Consider the following 15,121-nt stretch of genomic DNA (forward strand, 5'->3'; position numbering starts at 1 on the left):
GAAAAAATACGAACGGTTTTTTTTCTATTTACAACACTAGACTGTATATCATCGTTCTGTAATTTAATTTTGGAAATATTAAGTGTAGTTTTACTTACTTTCAGAATAACAGTTAAGATAAATGCAATAAAGAGCATGTTAAAGGAGACCTTATGCATTCAATTCTCTTGTCCCATTCGTAAGATAAGTTTATTAAAAAAAAAACAAAAAAAAAAACTGTCAAAGTAGTTTCGTTACTTAAACGTAGGCCAATATGTAGGGAAACATGTTCCACAAGTCATAACAAACAACAAGCCTACTATGATTTTACAACTCGCAGAAAATTACGATAAAATCAGTGTGTAACAAAACGTATGTCAAAAAAAATGTCCCGTCCGTACGATTAATTACTGATCATTATAAATATCGTAAAATATTTCTAAAATATTTCCGTTATTAATAGTAATAAGGCTGTAGCTGCAAAATATCTTTGGTGATTACTCTGAGTTATCGGAACTGTACATTTTAACAACTATCGACAATTTTTATTAAATACCTTGCAGAATTATAGGCCAAAATGTCCCGTCCGTAAGAATGGAATGGCTGTTAAGCTTTTCTCTTTCCTTTTTTGTAATATTTAATTCACCTACTCGTATATCTCCTCGTTCTTGAAGATCTCTCGCAATTGTTACTCTTACTTTTTATTTTCCACTCACACTTCAACCTTCATTATTAATGCTACCTAGGTGCCAAAAACTAATCACCTGTTTTATTTTCTTTCAACTGACTGTTATATAAAGGTAACCAAGAAAGTTCTATCGCTTTTTCAAACACAGTCTTCGAACATCGATATGTCACCTAAGATGTACCTGGAATATCAATAATAGTCCCCATCAGCATCGCCGACCTTCTGCCAACGTTCTGGAAGGCCATGGATTCCATCGCGGTAGAAACTGATGAACCGTGAAGCAAAGAAGCCAATTGAACACAGACCTCCACAAGAAGCGACAGAACTTTCTTGGTTACCTTTATAGTTGTCAGAGAGTCCTTAATTACAATTATTGTTACTCCCGTCTCTTACAGCTTTTACTCAAATTTTCTAGCACCAAGATAATTTCCGATTCAAAATCATAGCACAGCCATATCGTCTGCAAAGCAAATGTTTTAACCTTTCTACCTTCTACAGAAGTAAGTTTTCTCACTGTTCTAATCCATCTTCCGTCTTTGCCAATATACTACTGTGAAATTTAAGACACAATATGAATCTACGGATTTGGCTTATAAATTCGGTGTACAGGAAGAAGATAATGCTGATTCCAACATGTAAACAGTAGAACATTCCGAGCTTATACAGGGTGTTCACAAGCATACAAATTTGCCTCAATAACAAGTGTAATCACCCCGATTGGTCAAAAAAGCAGCTCTTCGGTCTGCTATCTGATCGTACAGATGTTGAATATTTGTCTGGTATATGGTACGCTCAGTCAGTACGGTTTCTCAGTTAGTGAGTTCCCGTACAATGGAAAATTCTGAATATTGGTGCCATTTTTTCCTTCGAAATAAGATGAATAAGGGAACTAGCACATTATTCAGTCTTTCGTTTTTCTCACACTTTTCTCTTATGCGCACACACAAAAACACTATCATTAATCTCATGCTTGAAGTAGCCTAGTTTGCTTTCATCTATGAAGTTAAAAAGAGGCTAGACCACAGTCGGAAAACATTAAAGGAAGCACGGAAGAACTGGTTCTACGAACTCGTGCTCCAAAATGAGCTTAGATAAACAATAGCTCTATTCGCTTTGCTACATCTTTTATTTGCACACGCGGAATCGGATTGTAGTTTCTTAAACGAACACGGAATAGTAATCTGGTGCACATCCTCCATGGCCCATTTTTTCTGGTATGTATCCTCCAAATTTAGTAGTGGCTTTAGCCAATGATTTTCTCTTTTTTATTGCTAATATCTCCCCACAACACAAAATGAATTTAAAACATTCTTATATTTAGATTATCTAGTAAACATTTCTGGTCTGCACCTCCTAAATAAAGTACGAGAGAATTCTTTGAAGCTTTCAGGATAATTCTCCAGATCTTCGTGGTACTTCAGAAATGAAAGCTAGAAAGAAGAGGGGATGAAAATTACCAACAATGCTCCCTACATATCAATCACTACCTCTCTCGGAATAAATACTTCAATTATTCCCGGGAGGAGAGGGTATGAACTATGGCTCTTCGTACAAAATTTAAAAATAAATTATAGTTTTAGATGAAAAAGTAAATTAGATACCTCCCAAAAAATATTGCATATTATATTAAACTAACTAACTAACTCTATGGTCTATGGAACCCGGAGGTTCAATGCCGCGTTCACAAAAGCTCTCCACTCACTTCTATCCTTAGCCAATTGGATCCAGTTTCTACTTTGTATTCCTATCTCTGCGAGATCCATCTTAATATTGTCCTCTCATTTGCGCCTAGGTCTTCTTAATGGTCGTTTTCCGATTGGTCTTCCAGTCAAGACTTTGAAAGCATTTCTACTTTCTTCCATCCTAGCTACATGACCTGCCCACCTAAGCCTTCTAGACTTGATGACTCTAACAATGTTTGATAAACCATATAAATTATGTAGTTCCTCGTTATAAAGTTTCCGCCATTCCCCATTCCCGTTCCTCTTGGGTCCGAATATTCATCTCAGGATCTTGTTCTCAAATACTTTCAGCCTATGTTCCTCCCTCAGAATACGCGACCATGTTTCGCAACCATACACAACAACAGGCATGATTATCGTTTTATACATTTTAAGCTTCAAATTCCTCGACAGAATTCGCGACAACAAGATATTTTGAACCGAATAGTAACACGAATTCCCTGCTTTTATTCGGCATTTAATTTCTTCGTGAATATGATTTTCAACTGTTAATTGCACATTACATTGAGCATGAAAAATGGAAAATTTATAGGGGGTTATGCAGTATCACAGGGGTTTTCCCGTAATTCGCGGTAATTCACATCCTACATGTGGATAATTTATACCATTTACAAAGGTAGATATGAAGGACTCCACAAGATTTCCTCCTCGAAAGTTTCACGGTAAATAGTTTCACAGTGAACGATTTTTCATTTTTTTATTTTTTTAACCAGGATTTGAGTATTTTAGAACCTAGAATTAGAGAAAGTAATGAATTTACATCCACCCACCCCAAATCAAACACATGCGCCCATTAGATAAGATATCACGTAGTTCTAATGCATGATTCTTAGTTTAATAAGAAATTTTAAAATAATTTAAGGATTGTTCGACACAGTAGTCATATTCAACTCAATGAAGGCCAGAGGGGGATCATAATGTGTAATTGTCCCTGTATCATATTAACGCTAAGTGTGGATTCAAAAAAGAAAGAAAGAAAATACTTTTCAGAATCCTAAAATGAGTATCAAGGATAATCTTCATTTGGGAAGTTTTCGATAACCATACGAATTTTCTTAAGTTGTGAACACTAAAGACTTTTAGGGGGGAAGTCATTCTGTGAGCTTTCTTGAAACTCCCTTCAAGATCTAAATTTTGCAAACTACAGAACACATTGCGGTACCTGAACCGTAGCGACCTTGTAATGAACTAACTGATCGTTGTTAGCGAGATACTGAGGTCACAAATTGTAAGAAATCTAAAAATTCAAATTATCAAGTGCAGTTTATCAGTTCCAGCGAAAGTATAAAAACACATGTATTCACTGTACTTGAGAAATACAAAGAATCTTTTAAAGTAGTATCTTTAAACAAGAATTTTAGGAAAATGGATAAAAATATTGCAATCTTGGCCAATAATGTTTTTGGATCAGGGGCCACAAAATTTCTGAACGGACCCTAAATGAGTTTTCGTATTTTCTACGGAATAAGCACATCGTACTGAGTTAACTGATAGTTTGAATTTGTCTACACTATATGTAGTTTTCATATATAAGGCCTACAAGAAAATTTTTGATCTTTTGATCCAAAAATATAATTTCTCTCTTTGTTTCTCAGTGAATTTTGGTTGGTTGGTTGGAGTTTAGCTTCTCGTTTCAGCATCAAGGTTATGAGAAACGTGGACCTACTGTTAAAGGTGGAATCCAAACCACAGTAATGCATTCAAATTTCAGGGATATTTCACTGGGAATCGAATCCGGGATCCCATGCATCAAAAGCACGCTGCTCCAGCAAATTATCCTTTTTACGAGATGAAGAGTGAAAATAAAGCGACTTAAGATTTTTTAAAAAAATCTTTATTTACTGTATTTTCTGGTTGAATAGTGTGGCCTCTACGTTTCTGTACAAATTAATGAACAAGTAAGCAAATAGTCGGATGGTCATTCCTAACATAGCGTACTAGTCATGAAACAAGTAAATCTGTCGAAATCAAGAAAATAGCAATTTTTCATCATCACATCATTCCACAGTTCTCTCCAAAATAAAAATATTTTAAATGGTTTGAATTAGTGGTAGTTTTCAATCACTATTAAAAACTTCATACCTTCCGTCTGAGTAAACCATTATTATTATAATATTATTATTATTAAAAAGAAGACGATACTAACACAATTTTCATAAGCCACGTGAGCTTGTGATGGACAATAATGTCCGTAAGTTTGCAGGAAGGTGAGTAATGAGGAAGCAGTTGACGGAATGAAAATTTGGAGCAAACGGAAGAATGCTGAGAAAACCTACGGTCAACACAAACTCATTTGGAGACACAACCAGGGACCTCTAGCACCATAGATAAGTGGTCTATCACTGAGTAATCATGTCACTCTAGTTTTTAAGTGTTCCACATATTCTTTAGAACCAGAAGAAAAGAAATTAGAAATTCTAATCTGCTCCACTCGATTAGTGGCTTTTCTTGTTAGATGAATATGTTAGGAAATGTTTTCAGACAGAATGATCAACCCATTCAACACTAAAAAATACATCTATTTTGTTGTATATAATACAAAAGTTTTAATTAAAACACTCACCCATGTAATATATTGTATTTCTCCTAAAATATCTCGAAGGCGTGATTCTCCTAGTCGATATAAAAAAAAAGAAAAGAAAAGAAAAGAAAAGAAAAACTTGAAATATCTTTTTTTCAATATTGAATAAATCAACGTGGAAGCTTCCTTATATTATTATGGGAAAACAATTTCTCCACACGTGGAACTGCACATTTTGTTTATAAACTTGTATATTATGAAATGTATGTTGTTCTATTCGTTACTATGTAGTAGCACGCACTAGTACTATTGTAAATATTGTGAATTTGAAAGCAATAAAAGTAAACTTATTTTACCGGAATGTACACATACGTAACGTATACGTTTTCTTAGTTGTTTCAGTAATTATCCTGAAAATATTGGAAAGATTGAGTTTTATTGAAATGGATGATAAGCTTTCCTAAAATGAATATTTAGAAAAATATTTTTCTCGCATCCGAAAACGGCAGAATCTCCCTTTTCGTAAAAATTGTGAGGATCGTTTTCAAGATGATATTATCATCATTATTATAAATGTTCTCTTGGAATTATTATATAAAGATTTAATAATTAGGGATACGCACGAGACAATGGTTAAGGCTGTCTCGACTCAAAAATGTCTTGAAAGTGATAGCTCGACTCGATATATATTGGAAAAGAGCTGTCTCTCACTCTTGAATCTCGTTACAAAAATTCAGTCTCGTGCGACCCTATTAGTAATCTATATTTACTAACATAATTGCAAGATACAGCTATAAAAGGATTTCACCATTCATACTCGTGAAGCTGAAGAAAAAAGCAGGAAAAATTTCAACCGTGGAATTAGAACACGGTCACCCGCGGAATTACAACCCAAAACCTCCCAAGTGAAAATTAAGAACTGTTCATCTACAGTACATCTGGTCTTATTACTTAGGTTAAGCAGCTGCAATTAAAAAAAAAAAAAAAAAAAAAGTTGCTCTCGATGGAGGTGTTTCAAGCAGTAAGCAGTGTCAGCGACGGCGCCGGTCTAATTTCTTGGGAGGGTAAAGCTGACATGAGGAACACAATATTTTTTGCTGTAGGGGAACATTCTCCACTTATATACGCAGAGATTGACGTTTCTAATTAACATATTACTGTACTTTTCGTTAAAATACGCCTCTCAAACTCAGAAGCTAAACCCCTACCTCCCCCTAAATGATGCTTCTGGTTCGGAGCTATCAAACACCAACAACAATAAACAAAACAAAAAAATGTATCTCAAACCAGAGTATAGTAAGTGTTACTTGGTTGTTTCGATTTTGTTTACAGGAAGGGGGAAAGATTAACATCTTTTCTCAACAGCAAGGCTACAAACATTTTGAAATGTGTAAGCCAAACGACGTTTAAGTCCAACAAAGAAGCGAATAAGACTTTCGAGTTTAACGTTCAACTCAATAAATGTACGAAATGGGGACCTACAGGCCGGTAGCCAGCCCAAAAATGTAGGGGGGCTCGGCTGAAGTTAGGGGGGGCCCGATCCAAAAATATTATAGTTCATCACCATATTATAGTTCATTTACAAGCCTACCGTGAAAATTTTAGGGGGGGCGAAAAAATTTAGGGGGCGGTCCCCCTAGAACCCCCTGGATACGGGCCTAGGGACCTATAGTTTAACCTGGAATCACTGGCGCAAATTCCGGGGGAATGAGGGGAACATGTCCACCCCAATCTTGAAACCGGGGCACTGTCCTTCCAATAATCCAATTTGAAATTTGTGTTTCTGGGGAGAAATGTGACGATTTGTGTCCGATTGCCACAAATGAGAGTGAGATGAAATTGATGCCCCCTTCCCCAGAATAAGCCTCAAATCTGCCCGCTTCCCAAAGTTGAAGTCAACTCTGCTCCTCTGCTTCTCCATAGCATTGTTTTTCAAGTTCACAAATATTTTGAACATCTTCCAAAAAAAAAAAAAAAAAAAAAAAAAAGAGGGGGGGGAACGGTCTTACCGTCCCTAAACGTTGAAGATAGATTTGCGCCGCTGCTTAGAATCCTTTATTTGTTGAGGATTAATGTCCTTTTCATCACAAAACACAGTATGTTACCTAGTTTCAGCTGTAATCCAAACCACCGTAATGCTTTCAAATTTTAGTTCTCTCTTACAATAGAATCCGGAACCACGTGCGTCAAAGATGTGCGTGCTAGCCACTAGAAAAGCGTAGTAGGCTTGACCTGGAATCGGAATCACAGAAGCTTTCACAGGGAATCGAACCTAAATCTCCTATGCTAGAAACGACTATGGATATCCGGAAAGAAGCAAAATAAAATGGGATGGGCCACCACTGTGATCTAGTTGATACAAGAAGTGCTCTGCGCCAGCTTGACATGTAATTGCAATTTATTTTCGCTCCTGAAGAGGAGTTGTTAACTCTGAGGGAGCAAAGCTTTCCTCTATCCCTCCGCTTTCCAGAAGTACGCCGGAAATAAACACCATTATAGGCTAGATAGATTGTCAACAAGTTGTAATACAAAACAGCTTTTCTCATACGTTAGTTATGTTTGTTATTAATCTTACTTCTGAAATTAACATTGAAAATATACAAATATTTCTACGCACTTACCTCAGTCATGCTGTGTTATCACAAAGCAGTGACCGCGCACTAATTATCACTAAACACACAGTAGTGCGACGTCCATTTATGTGAGTACGTCTAAGGGTATTGGGTTCGAGTTATTACGTGTAGTAGTTGTTTTCGTTTACCCGCGAAGAGGTCCAACATATCTATACAGTGATTGCTTCATTCGACATTCGATAATGCTTGTAAACACGAGACTGAGCCGCACTGAACATGCGTCTCTGCAGCAACCAATAGTGGGAAATGGTTCTACTCACCTAGTGGTCAGCAAACCCAAGTGCTTGCAGACCGCGCGGAACGAAAATAAGGGTTAAATGGCTTTGGCTGGAAGTTGCCACACAAATTCCGAGTTATTGATTAAGAACAGCGAGCACGTGCATCTTTCAGCATGGGAAAAAGAATGCACGAACACAGTCAAGGACTATTATTTGAAAAACTTTCGCGAAACAAATCGATCCGCTCCCTCTTCTCTGTATAAGATCGATCTCTGTAACATATACACGAAAAGAAAAAGTATATACATCATCTACAACACGAAAATGATAAAAATTACAATTGATGTAGGAAAGGTCAGTATAGTAGTTACTTCAAAACGCGAACTTTACTTTATCCCAAAACCAAAACTAATTACATTTTTACGAACTATTGTAGTCTGACCAAGGTCAAAAATACGAACAAAAAATGCAATCTGCAACTCTATTCTTTGCATTTTCTCATAGTTACCTTCCTTCCGTAAACAGTATTAGAATAAAAGTTACATGCCATCACACTAAACTTTCTTAGGCTCGATTCAGACTCGTGCGGGCGTCACAGATCAACCAGTTCACACGAGCAGAAAAGTCTGCTGCGGCTCGCAACTAACCCGGGCGGGCGTTTCAGTCCAAAATAGAAAACAGTTTATTTTATTTTCAGCTACAATTGTCTTCCATGTTTATTGATTTACGGAATGACGAAGAGAAGTTTTTAAAATTATTTTCGCATGATCAGCACTTCGTTTGATGAACTCAACGATAATAAGTTAAGTGATAAAATTAAAGCAGAAGGTACTATCATAAGACTTCCGATACCACCAATTCAAATGTTAGCTGTTACATTAAATGTAAGCTAATTATGTTAACTAACTATCGTTTGTATGAATGCAGAAAGTAAGAAATACGGGGACCTATTCATAGACATTTTCAGTTGTTATTAGCCCGGGTCTAACCCGGCCCGTGAATTTATGTGAGACCCGACCCGAGTTCGAAATGTTTTAGCATTTAGGCCGAGCCCGGCCCGAGCTCGTGTTCTAATCAAATGAGACCGAATTACAGAAACTTAATAATTAACGCAAAATTGTATTTTTATTTACAGCAATTAGAGGTTTAATTTTACAGTCGTGCTTTAAATGTTCTCCAGAAACAACGGTGTAATAAATAACGTAAAACATATTTACATAGTTAGGCCCGAGAAATATGGTCGTATATTTAAAACTTTACGGCCCGAGCCCGGCCCGGGCCCGAAGTGATATATGCTATGCAGGCCAGAGTCCGGCCCGTTGGCTGGGTCGGACTTAAGCACACGGGCTCGGCCCAAACTCGTGCAGAGCTCTAGTTCTTCATGATGAAGTGTAATATGTCGTATTCTATCGTTAAGAACGATTCTTTAAAATACCAAGAAAATTGTCGGAAGAAAAACATCAACACTAATAAAGTGCCATTGCTGTAATTTTGCAAGCAATAATGTTATATATATATATATATATATATATATATATATATATATATATATATATATATATATATATATATATATATATATATATATTGAGAAGTTATTTTACAAAATACGTACATAAGAAAAAACGTCTCAGCCTTTTATTAATAGAAAAACATCCAAATAAAACTCAATCCTACCAATATGATGTGATAGTCATGCTCTATCTCTTTTGAATCAAGGGGCCGCGGTGACTCAGTGGTAGAGCGTTCACCTCTGGTGCATGGGGTCGTTGGTTCGATACCAGCTCGCGCCAAGTGAGCTTTGTGGTGGACAAATACCGAGTACTTGGGTTTTCTCGCGTTCTCCCGTTTTCGCCCACTTTCTTCATTCCACCATTTCCTTCATTTCTCATCATTATCATCTCCTTTAGCCTAGCCGGCATAACCGTGGAACGTAAAACTTTTCATTTTCTTTTGAATCAATAAAAGGAACTTAAGTCATATTGTAAGGGTATTAATAAAACATTGATTTATGAAATATAAATAAATCGTAAATGTCTATTTCAAGAAAACACGTTTTTTTTTTTAACTTTTAACCTCCAGTAATGGATATAGGGGAAATTTTTTAAGAGAAAAATGGAATCTCAAAACTTTTACGTTCAAAGTTTCCTTTGTATTCATTGGATTGTGTTAGTGTGCATTACGACAGATGGACGGAACAACATCAAAAACTTCTTTCCTTTTATTTTCAGCATTTCAAGTCCCTGAAACGTGTAAATGCATCCAAAAACTGGAATTTATTTCTTTTAACGATAAAAAAATCCAAACATTAAACTACACCCTCTAGGTTCTTCGAATTGTTAGTGAAACATTCATTTATGAAATGAAATGAAATCTTTTAAGTTTTACGTCCTACGGTTATGTTGGCTACGCTAAAGGAGAGAGTGATGATGAGAAATGAATGAAATGGTGGAATGAAATAATGAGAGGAAACGAGATAACCCCGTGAAAACTCACGCACACGGTGTTTGTCTCCCACAAAGCTCACTTGCTGCGAGCTAGGATCGAACCAATGACTATGCACCAGAGGTGAACACACTACCGCTGAGCCATCGCGGCATTCATTTATGAAATACGAACAAAATCACCTGAGCTGTTTTCAGAAACTCGTCCAAGAAATCTCATGCCCAATCAATAAACTAATCTTTATGACTTTTTGCTAATGTAATGAAGGATTGTTTATAAAATATTTATGCAGGATTGTTAATGAAATATCTGTGTATGAAACAGGAACAATTGTTCGTGAAGTTTCAGACTAAATCGTAATATTTTACTGTCATCTTCTAGTAAATTTTCCTAATTTTTTGATATGGGAAATTCGAACCCCTTCTAGAAAATCTTTATAAAATAAAATAGAATTTGGTCTCAACCTCCAAAATGAGCTTTCTCAGCGTGTAGACTAGACAATCATATGAATCCGTTGAAATCCTGCTTTCATGATCACAAGTTTTTTGTTAGCTTCTATTGTTACTCAAAAGTAAAGAACCGACAATACTGATTTGATTTTCAGTTTAGCGCCCTTCTAGCAGCGAGGCTATATGAGACATAGATCTGTAGCTTAACGTTGAATCCGAACCAGGTGAGCTCCCGCCGGGAATCGAACCTGGGTCTCCCACACCAAAGGCGCGTATGGTAACCGCTTAGCCACGTGGAAGTTCAAACGGCAATTTAAATGTAAATACAGACAATTTACTGTATACATGTTACATGTCGTGCTGCAGTTCTGTAATCAATAACGTGTTCAATCATATGATAGCTCCTATTTATATACTAAGATTGTGATCTTCGCCCTAGTAGTATTTAGTTTCTTCATAGAACAGAAATTGCTACGGTAATGAAGGCACCTCGTGTACAGAAGTTTGAAAGCAGAGCTCCGAAAATAATTTAATGATCTACTCTTACCCAGAAAGTACTTGAACCTGAACCCACAAAGTGGGGGTGATGTATATATTTTCTGAAAGCTTGGATCAAGGTAAGATCTAAACCGGTTAGCAAAATTGGGGAGGTCTCAAGCATTCCTCTTGAGGGCAACACGTTATTCATTTTCATTAAAATCTTTAAGTGTGCCCATGAAGTCCGTTGCAACCCCGAAAAATCTGAAACACTGAGACAGATATGAAAACAGAAAAACATATCTTTCATCATTTCAAAAGTACAACGTACCGAAGCACCTAGAGTACAATAAATTGTCCCAGGGTCCCCCGCAGGGTCCCAGACGGAGTCCAATTCAAAATTTTTAAATGGAAAGGAGGGTCAACTTGCATATCGTATGAAAGTTGGTGTTAAATAAAAGAAGATAAATCAAGTCTCGATTCTCTACGATAAGCCTGTGCAAACTAGCGGTGGATCAAAATATCAACACAATCTTCATTGAAAAGTCTATGTATGGCCACTCGTATGAATCTGAAACAGTGGAATAGGTGTAGAAACAAAAACACGAATGATATGTCATTATTTCAAAAGCATAATGATTCAAAGTAAAGAAATGTTCCAGGGTCTCAGACGGGGTCTAACTCAAATGTTGAAATGGAAAGGGGTTCAAGTTGAGAATCGTATGAAAGCTTATGTTAAGTGAAAGAAGAGGAAACACACCTCGACTCTTGATGAAAAAGTCTATTTCCACTCCTGTTAATCTGAAATAGTGAGACAGGTGAAAAAAAAAAAAAAAAAAACGAATGTATCAAAGGAAATGGCCCGCTGCCATTTTGCAATGCTTGTCGACAGTCGAGACTTGTCACTCTTCTGTATCATTTAACACGCACTTTCACATGATGTTCTTATTTACTACCTTGACACTTGAAACTTTTGAGCGAACCGCGGTGGCTCAGTGGTAGAGCGTTCACCTCTGGTGCTTGGGGTTCCGGGTTCGATCCCAGTCCCAAGTGAACTTTGTGGTGGACAAACACGTGTGCGTGGATTTCCTCGGGATTTCGGATTTCCGTTTCCTCCCACTTTCTTTCCACCATTTCATTCATTACTCATCATCACCGTCTCCTCTAGCCTCACCGGCATAAGCGTGGGACGTAAAACTCAAAGATTTCATTTCATTTTTTTGAAACTTTTGAGTTGGACCCCGTCTGGGACATTTCTTTTTTTCTTCGATACATTCTAGTTTTCTTTTCTTTTTTTTTTTTTGTTTTTTGTTTTGTTTTTTCACACCTGTCTCGCCGTTTTATACTAATAGAAGTGGCCATAAACTTTTCAATGACGTTTGTGTTGACATTTTGACCCACCACCATTTTTCGCAGGCTTATCATCAAGAGTCAAGATTTGATTTATCTTATTTTATTTAACACAAACTTTCTTAAGATAAGCAACTTAACCCCCTTTGTATTTAAAAAATTTGAGTTGGACCCCCTCTGGAACCCTGCGGGGGACACTAAAACATTTTTTTTTTTACTTTGAATCATCATATTTTACTTTTGAAATGATAACATATCCGTGTTTTTTTAAACACCAACTTTCATATGATATGCATATTGACCCCTTTCCCGTTTAAAAATTTTGAGTTGGACACGGTCTGGGACCCTGCGGGGGACCCTGGGACATTTTTTTTTAACTTTGATACGTTGGTACTTTTGAAATGATGAAAGATATGTTTTTTCTGTTTTCATATCTGTCTCACTGTTTCAGATTTTTCGGGGTTACAACGGACTTTATGGACACGCTTAAAGATTTTAATAAAAAATGAGTAACGTGCTGCCCTCAAGGGGAATGCTTGAGACCTCCCCAATTTTGCTAACCGGTTTTGATCTTACCTTGCCCCAAGCTTTCAGGAAATATATACATCACTCCCACTTTGTGGGTTCAGGGTCCAGTATATCCCTAGTTAGAGTATTGAAAATATTGTTATCACTAGGAACCAATCTCTGGATTACCTTGCTAAATGTGAGTGGCTTCAGCAAATCCAACTTTAAGACATTTTGAAAATATGCCCAACGCTTTTGAGACAATGTATTCTGAAATATCACTGAAACACTGTGTTTTGCATATGAATTAATATTACCTACATAAAACACTCAGTACACAAGTGACAAGCACCAGCAAATGATCATTAGCTTAAAAGCTCACAATAGTTTATTAACTAAACAAATTATATACTCTACACTCAACATTTCGTTGATTTTAAGAAACAAAATTAATTTCTAATATGTATGTTCAAAAACTGAATGTTGAAGTGATGTCTCATTACATGATTGAGGTGATGTATGTAAAAGTAACATACGTTTTCTTTCCCCATAGGGGCCTCTTCTCTGATTTAGTGGCTAGCTGCGTACCTGTGTTGCACGACGTCCTGGATTAGATTCCCGTTTCGAAAGTGTAACACACATAACAGTTGTTCAGGCCCTAATTTAATAAAAACTTTATATATACGGCCATTTTGTATGCGAAGTTTTCGTACGTACGCATTGTGGAACAGTGTTGGGAGAATGGGTTAATACTCGGGGTGACTACTGTGAAAGCTACTGTGGCCGTTACACACGACTCTCCTTACAAAACATTCACCCACGAAAACCACCAGAAGAAGGGCTGCAAGCAAAGTGACATCCATAATGCTAAAGGGGATCGATTGGCGTACTAAGAAAATCTTCCGACTCAACGTGATATGAGCCACAGATTCCACCTTACACCGTGAAATGTAAATACAACAATGCGCAAGCACCTCAGGTTGAAGTCTGTGCAGAAGGCCTGTGTACCAGGGGCGTCATTTAGGGGGGGCAGGAGGGGGCAATTGCCCCCCAAGAGTTTGAGGAACGCATATACTTTAATCAATTGTATACCAATATACTAGTATAAAACATGAAAGTCTTATGTCGGTGGTGCTCTTGCCCCCCCCCCCCAAGCGAAGTCTGAAATGACGCCCCTGCTGTGTACACCACCTGCTATCGCGTCACATTGCCGAACGTAAGACGAACTGCAGGAAACTGTATGTAAGTACCTGGCGGGTTCAAAATGGAAGAAAGTTCTCACAATGGATGAATCATATGTCCATCTCACTGCTGGTGGTCACACTCGGGCGATCACATACCGTGACATTGACGGCAAGAGTCGCAGCAACTTTGTTCGTCAGTGCAGGCAAAGTTTCCTTCGTGATTTTATGATTGTTACGGGATTCGGATATGAGGGTAAGTTGCTGATACACAAGTGGACAAAAATGTGAAGAAGATGAATGCAAGATGCTTCCAAGAATCCATTCTGACACCTATCTATCGGAAAGACACCCCACAATTATATGGAATGGACGCGAACCAGGTGATGATCCATAAGGACAAGGACTCGAGTCATACCGCCAGAACATTACTTTAAAAAAAAAAAAAGGACATGGCAAAGGAATTAGGAATTCGTTTCACTCCGTTTGAAGACATTCCTGTGAAAAGCCCATATGCCAGTCTAGTGGATGTTTGTGCATTTGGACTGCTGAAATGATGTTTTCAACATCGCCGCCCGGGCACCTCGGATGGTTTACGGTAAGCTTGCAGGACGAGTGGGAGAGAATTCCCATGCCTATCCTGCGCCGGAGCTTGCTGCAATGGAAACTGCGATGTCGTGTGATAGTCCACAATGCTAGGGGTCCCATAGAACATGATCGGTGATGGTGGCGCTGTATCTCTTAAGATGAGTACCCGTTAAAAATGGTCGGATATAAAGCGAACCTTCTGTACTGCTTTCCCTTTCAGTTACCCTTTCTTTTGTAGTTTTTACTACTATTCTAACTCGTTTCTACTATTATTCCAATTCAAGCGTAAATCTCATCTATTAACAGTGATTAGACAAATATAACTCATTAAAAAAATACTTGT

General features: G+C 37.4%; 1 protein-coding gene across 3 annotated transcripts in view; it reads right to left on the reverse strand.

Annotated features, from left to right (window-relative positions):
* Positions 1 to 15,121, reverse strand: part of LOC145690499 (band 3 anion transport protein-like) — a 484,586-nt gene that overhangs the window by 263,744 nt on the left and 205,721 nt on the right. Inside the window, exon 1 of one of the 3 annotated variants that reach the window (XM_081765432.1) lies at positions 7,552 to 7,932. The exons of the other annotated variants lie outside the window; for them this stretch is intronic. Coding sequence (XP_081621558.1) covers positions 7,552 to 7,560 — 9 coding nt within the window. The 5' untranslated portion in view covers positions 7,561 to 7,932. Of the gene's footprint in view, positions 1 to 7,551; positions 7,933 to 15,121 lie in introns of those variants that run through there. 3 annotated transcript variants of the gene reach the window in all.

Source organism: Thermobia domestica, chromosome 7 (genome assembly GCF_964235325.1).
Source record: "Thermobia domestica chromosome 7, izTheDome1.hap1.1, whole genome shotgun sequence".
NCBI classification, from domain to species: Eukaryota; Metazoa; Arthropoda; class Insecta; order Zygentoma; family Lepismatidae; genus Thermobia; species Thermobia domestica.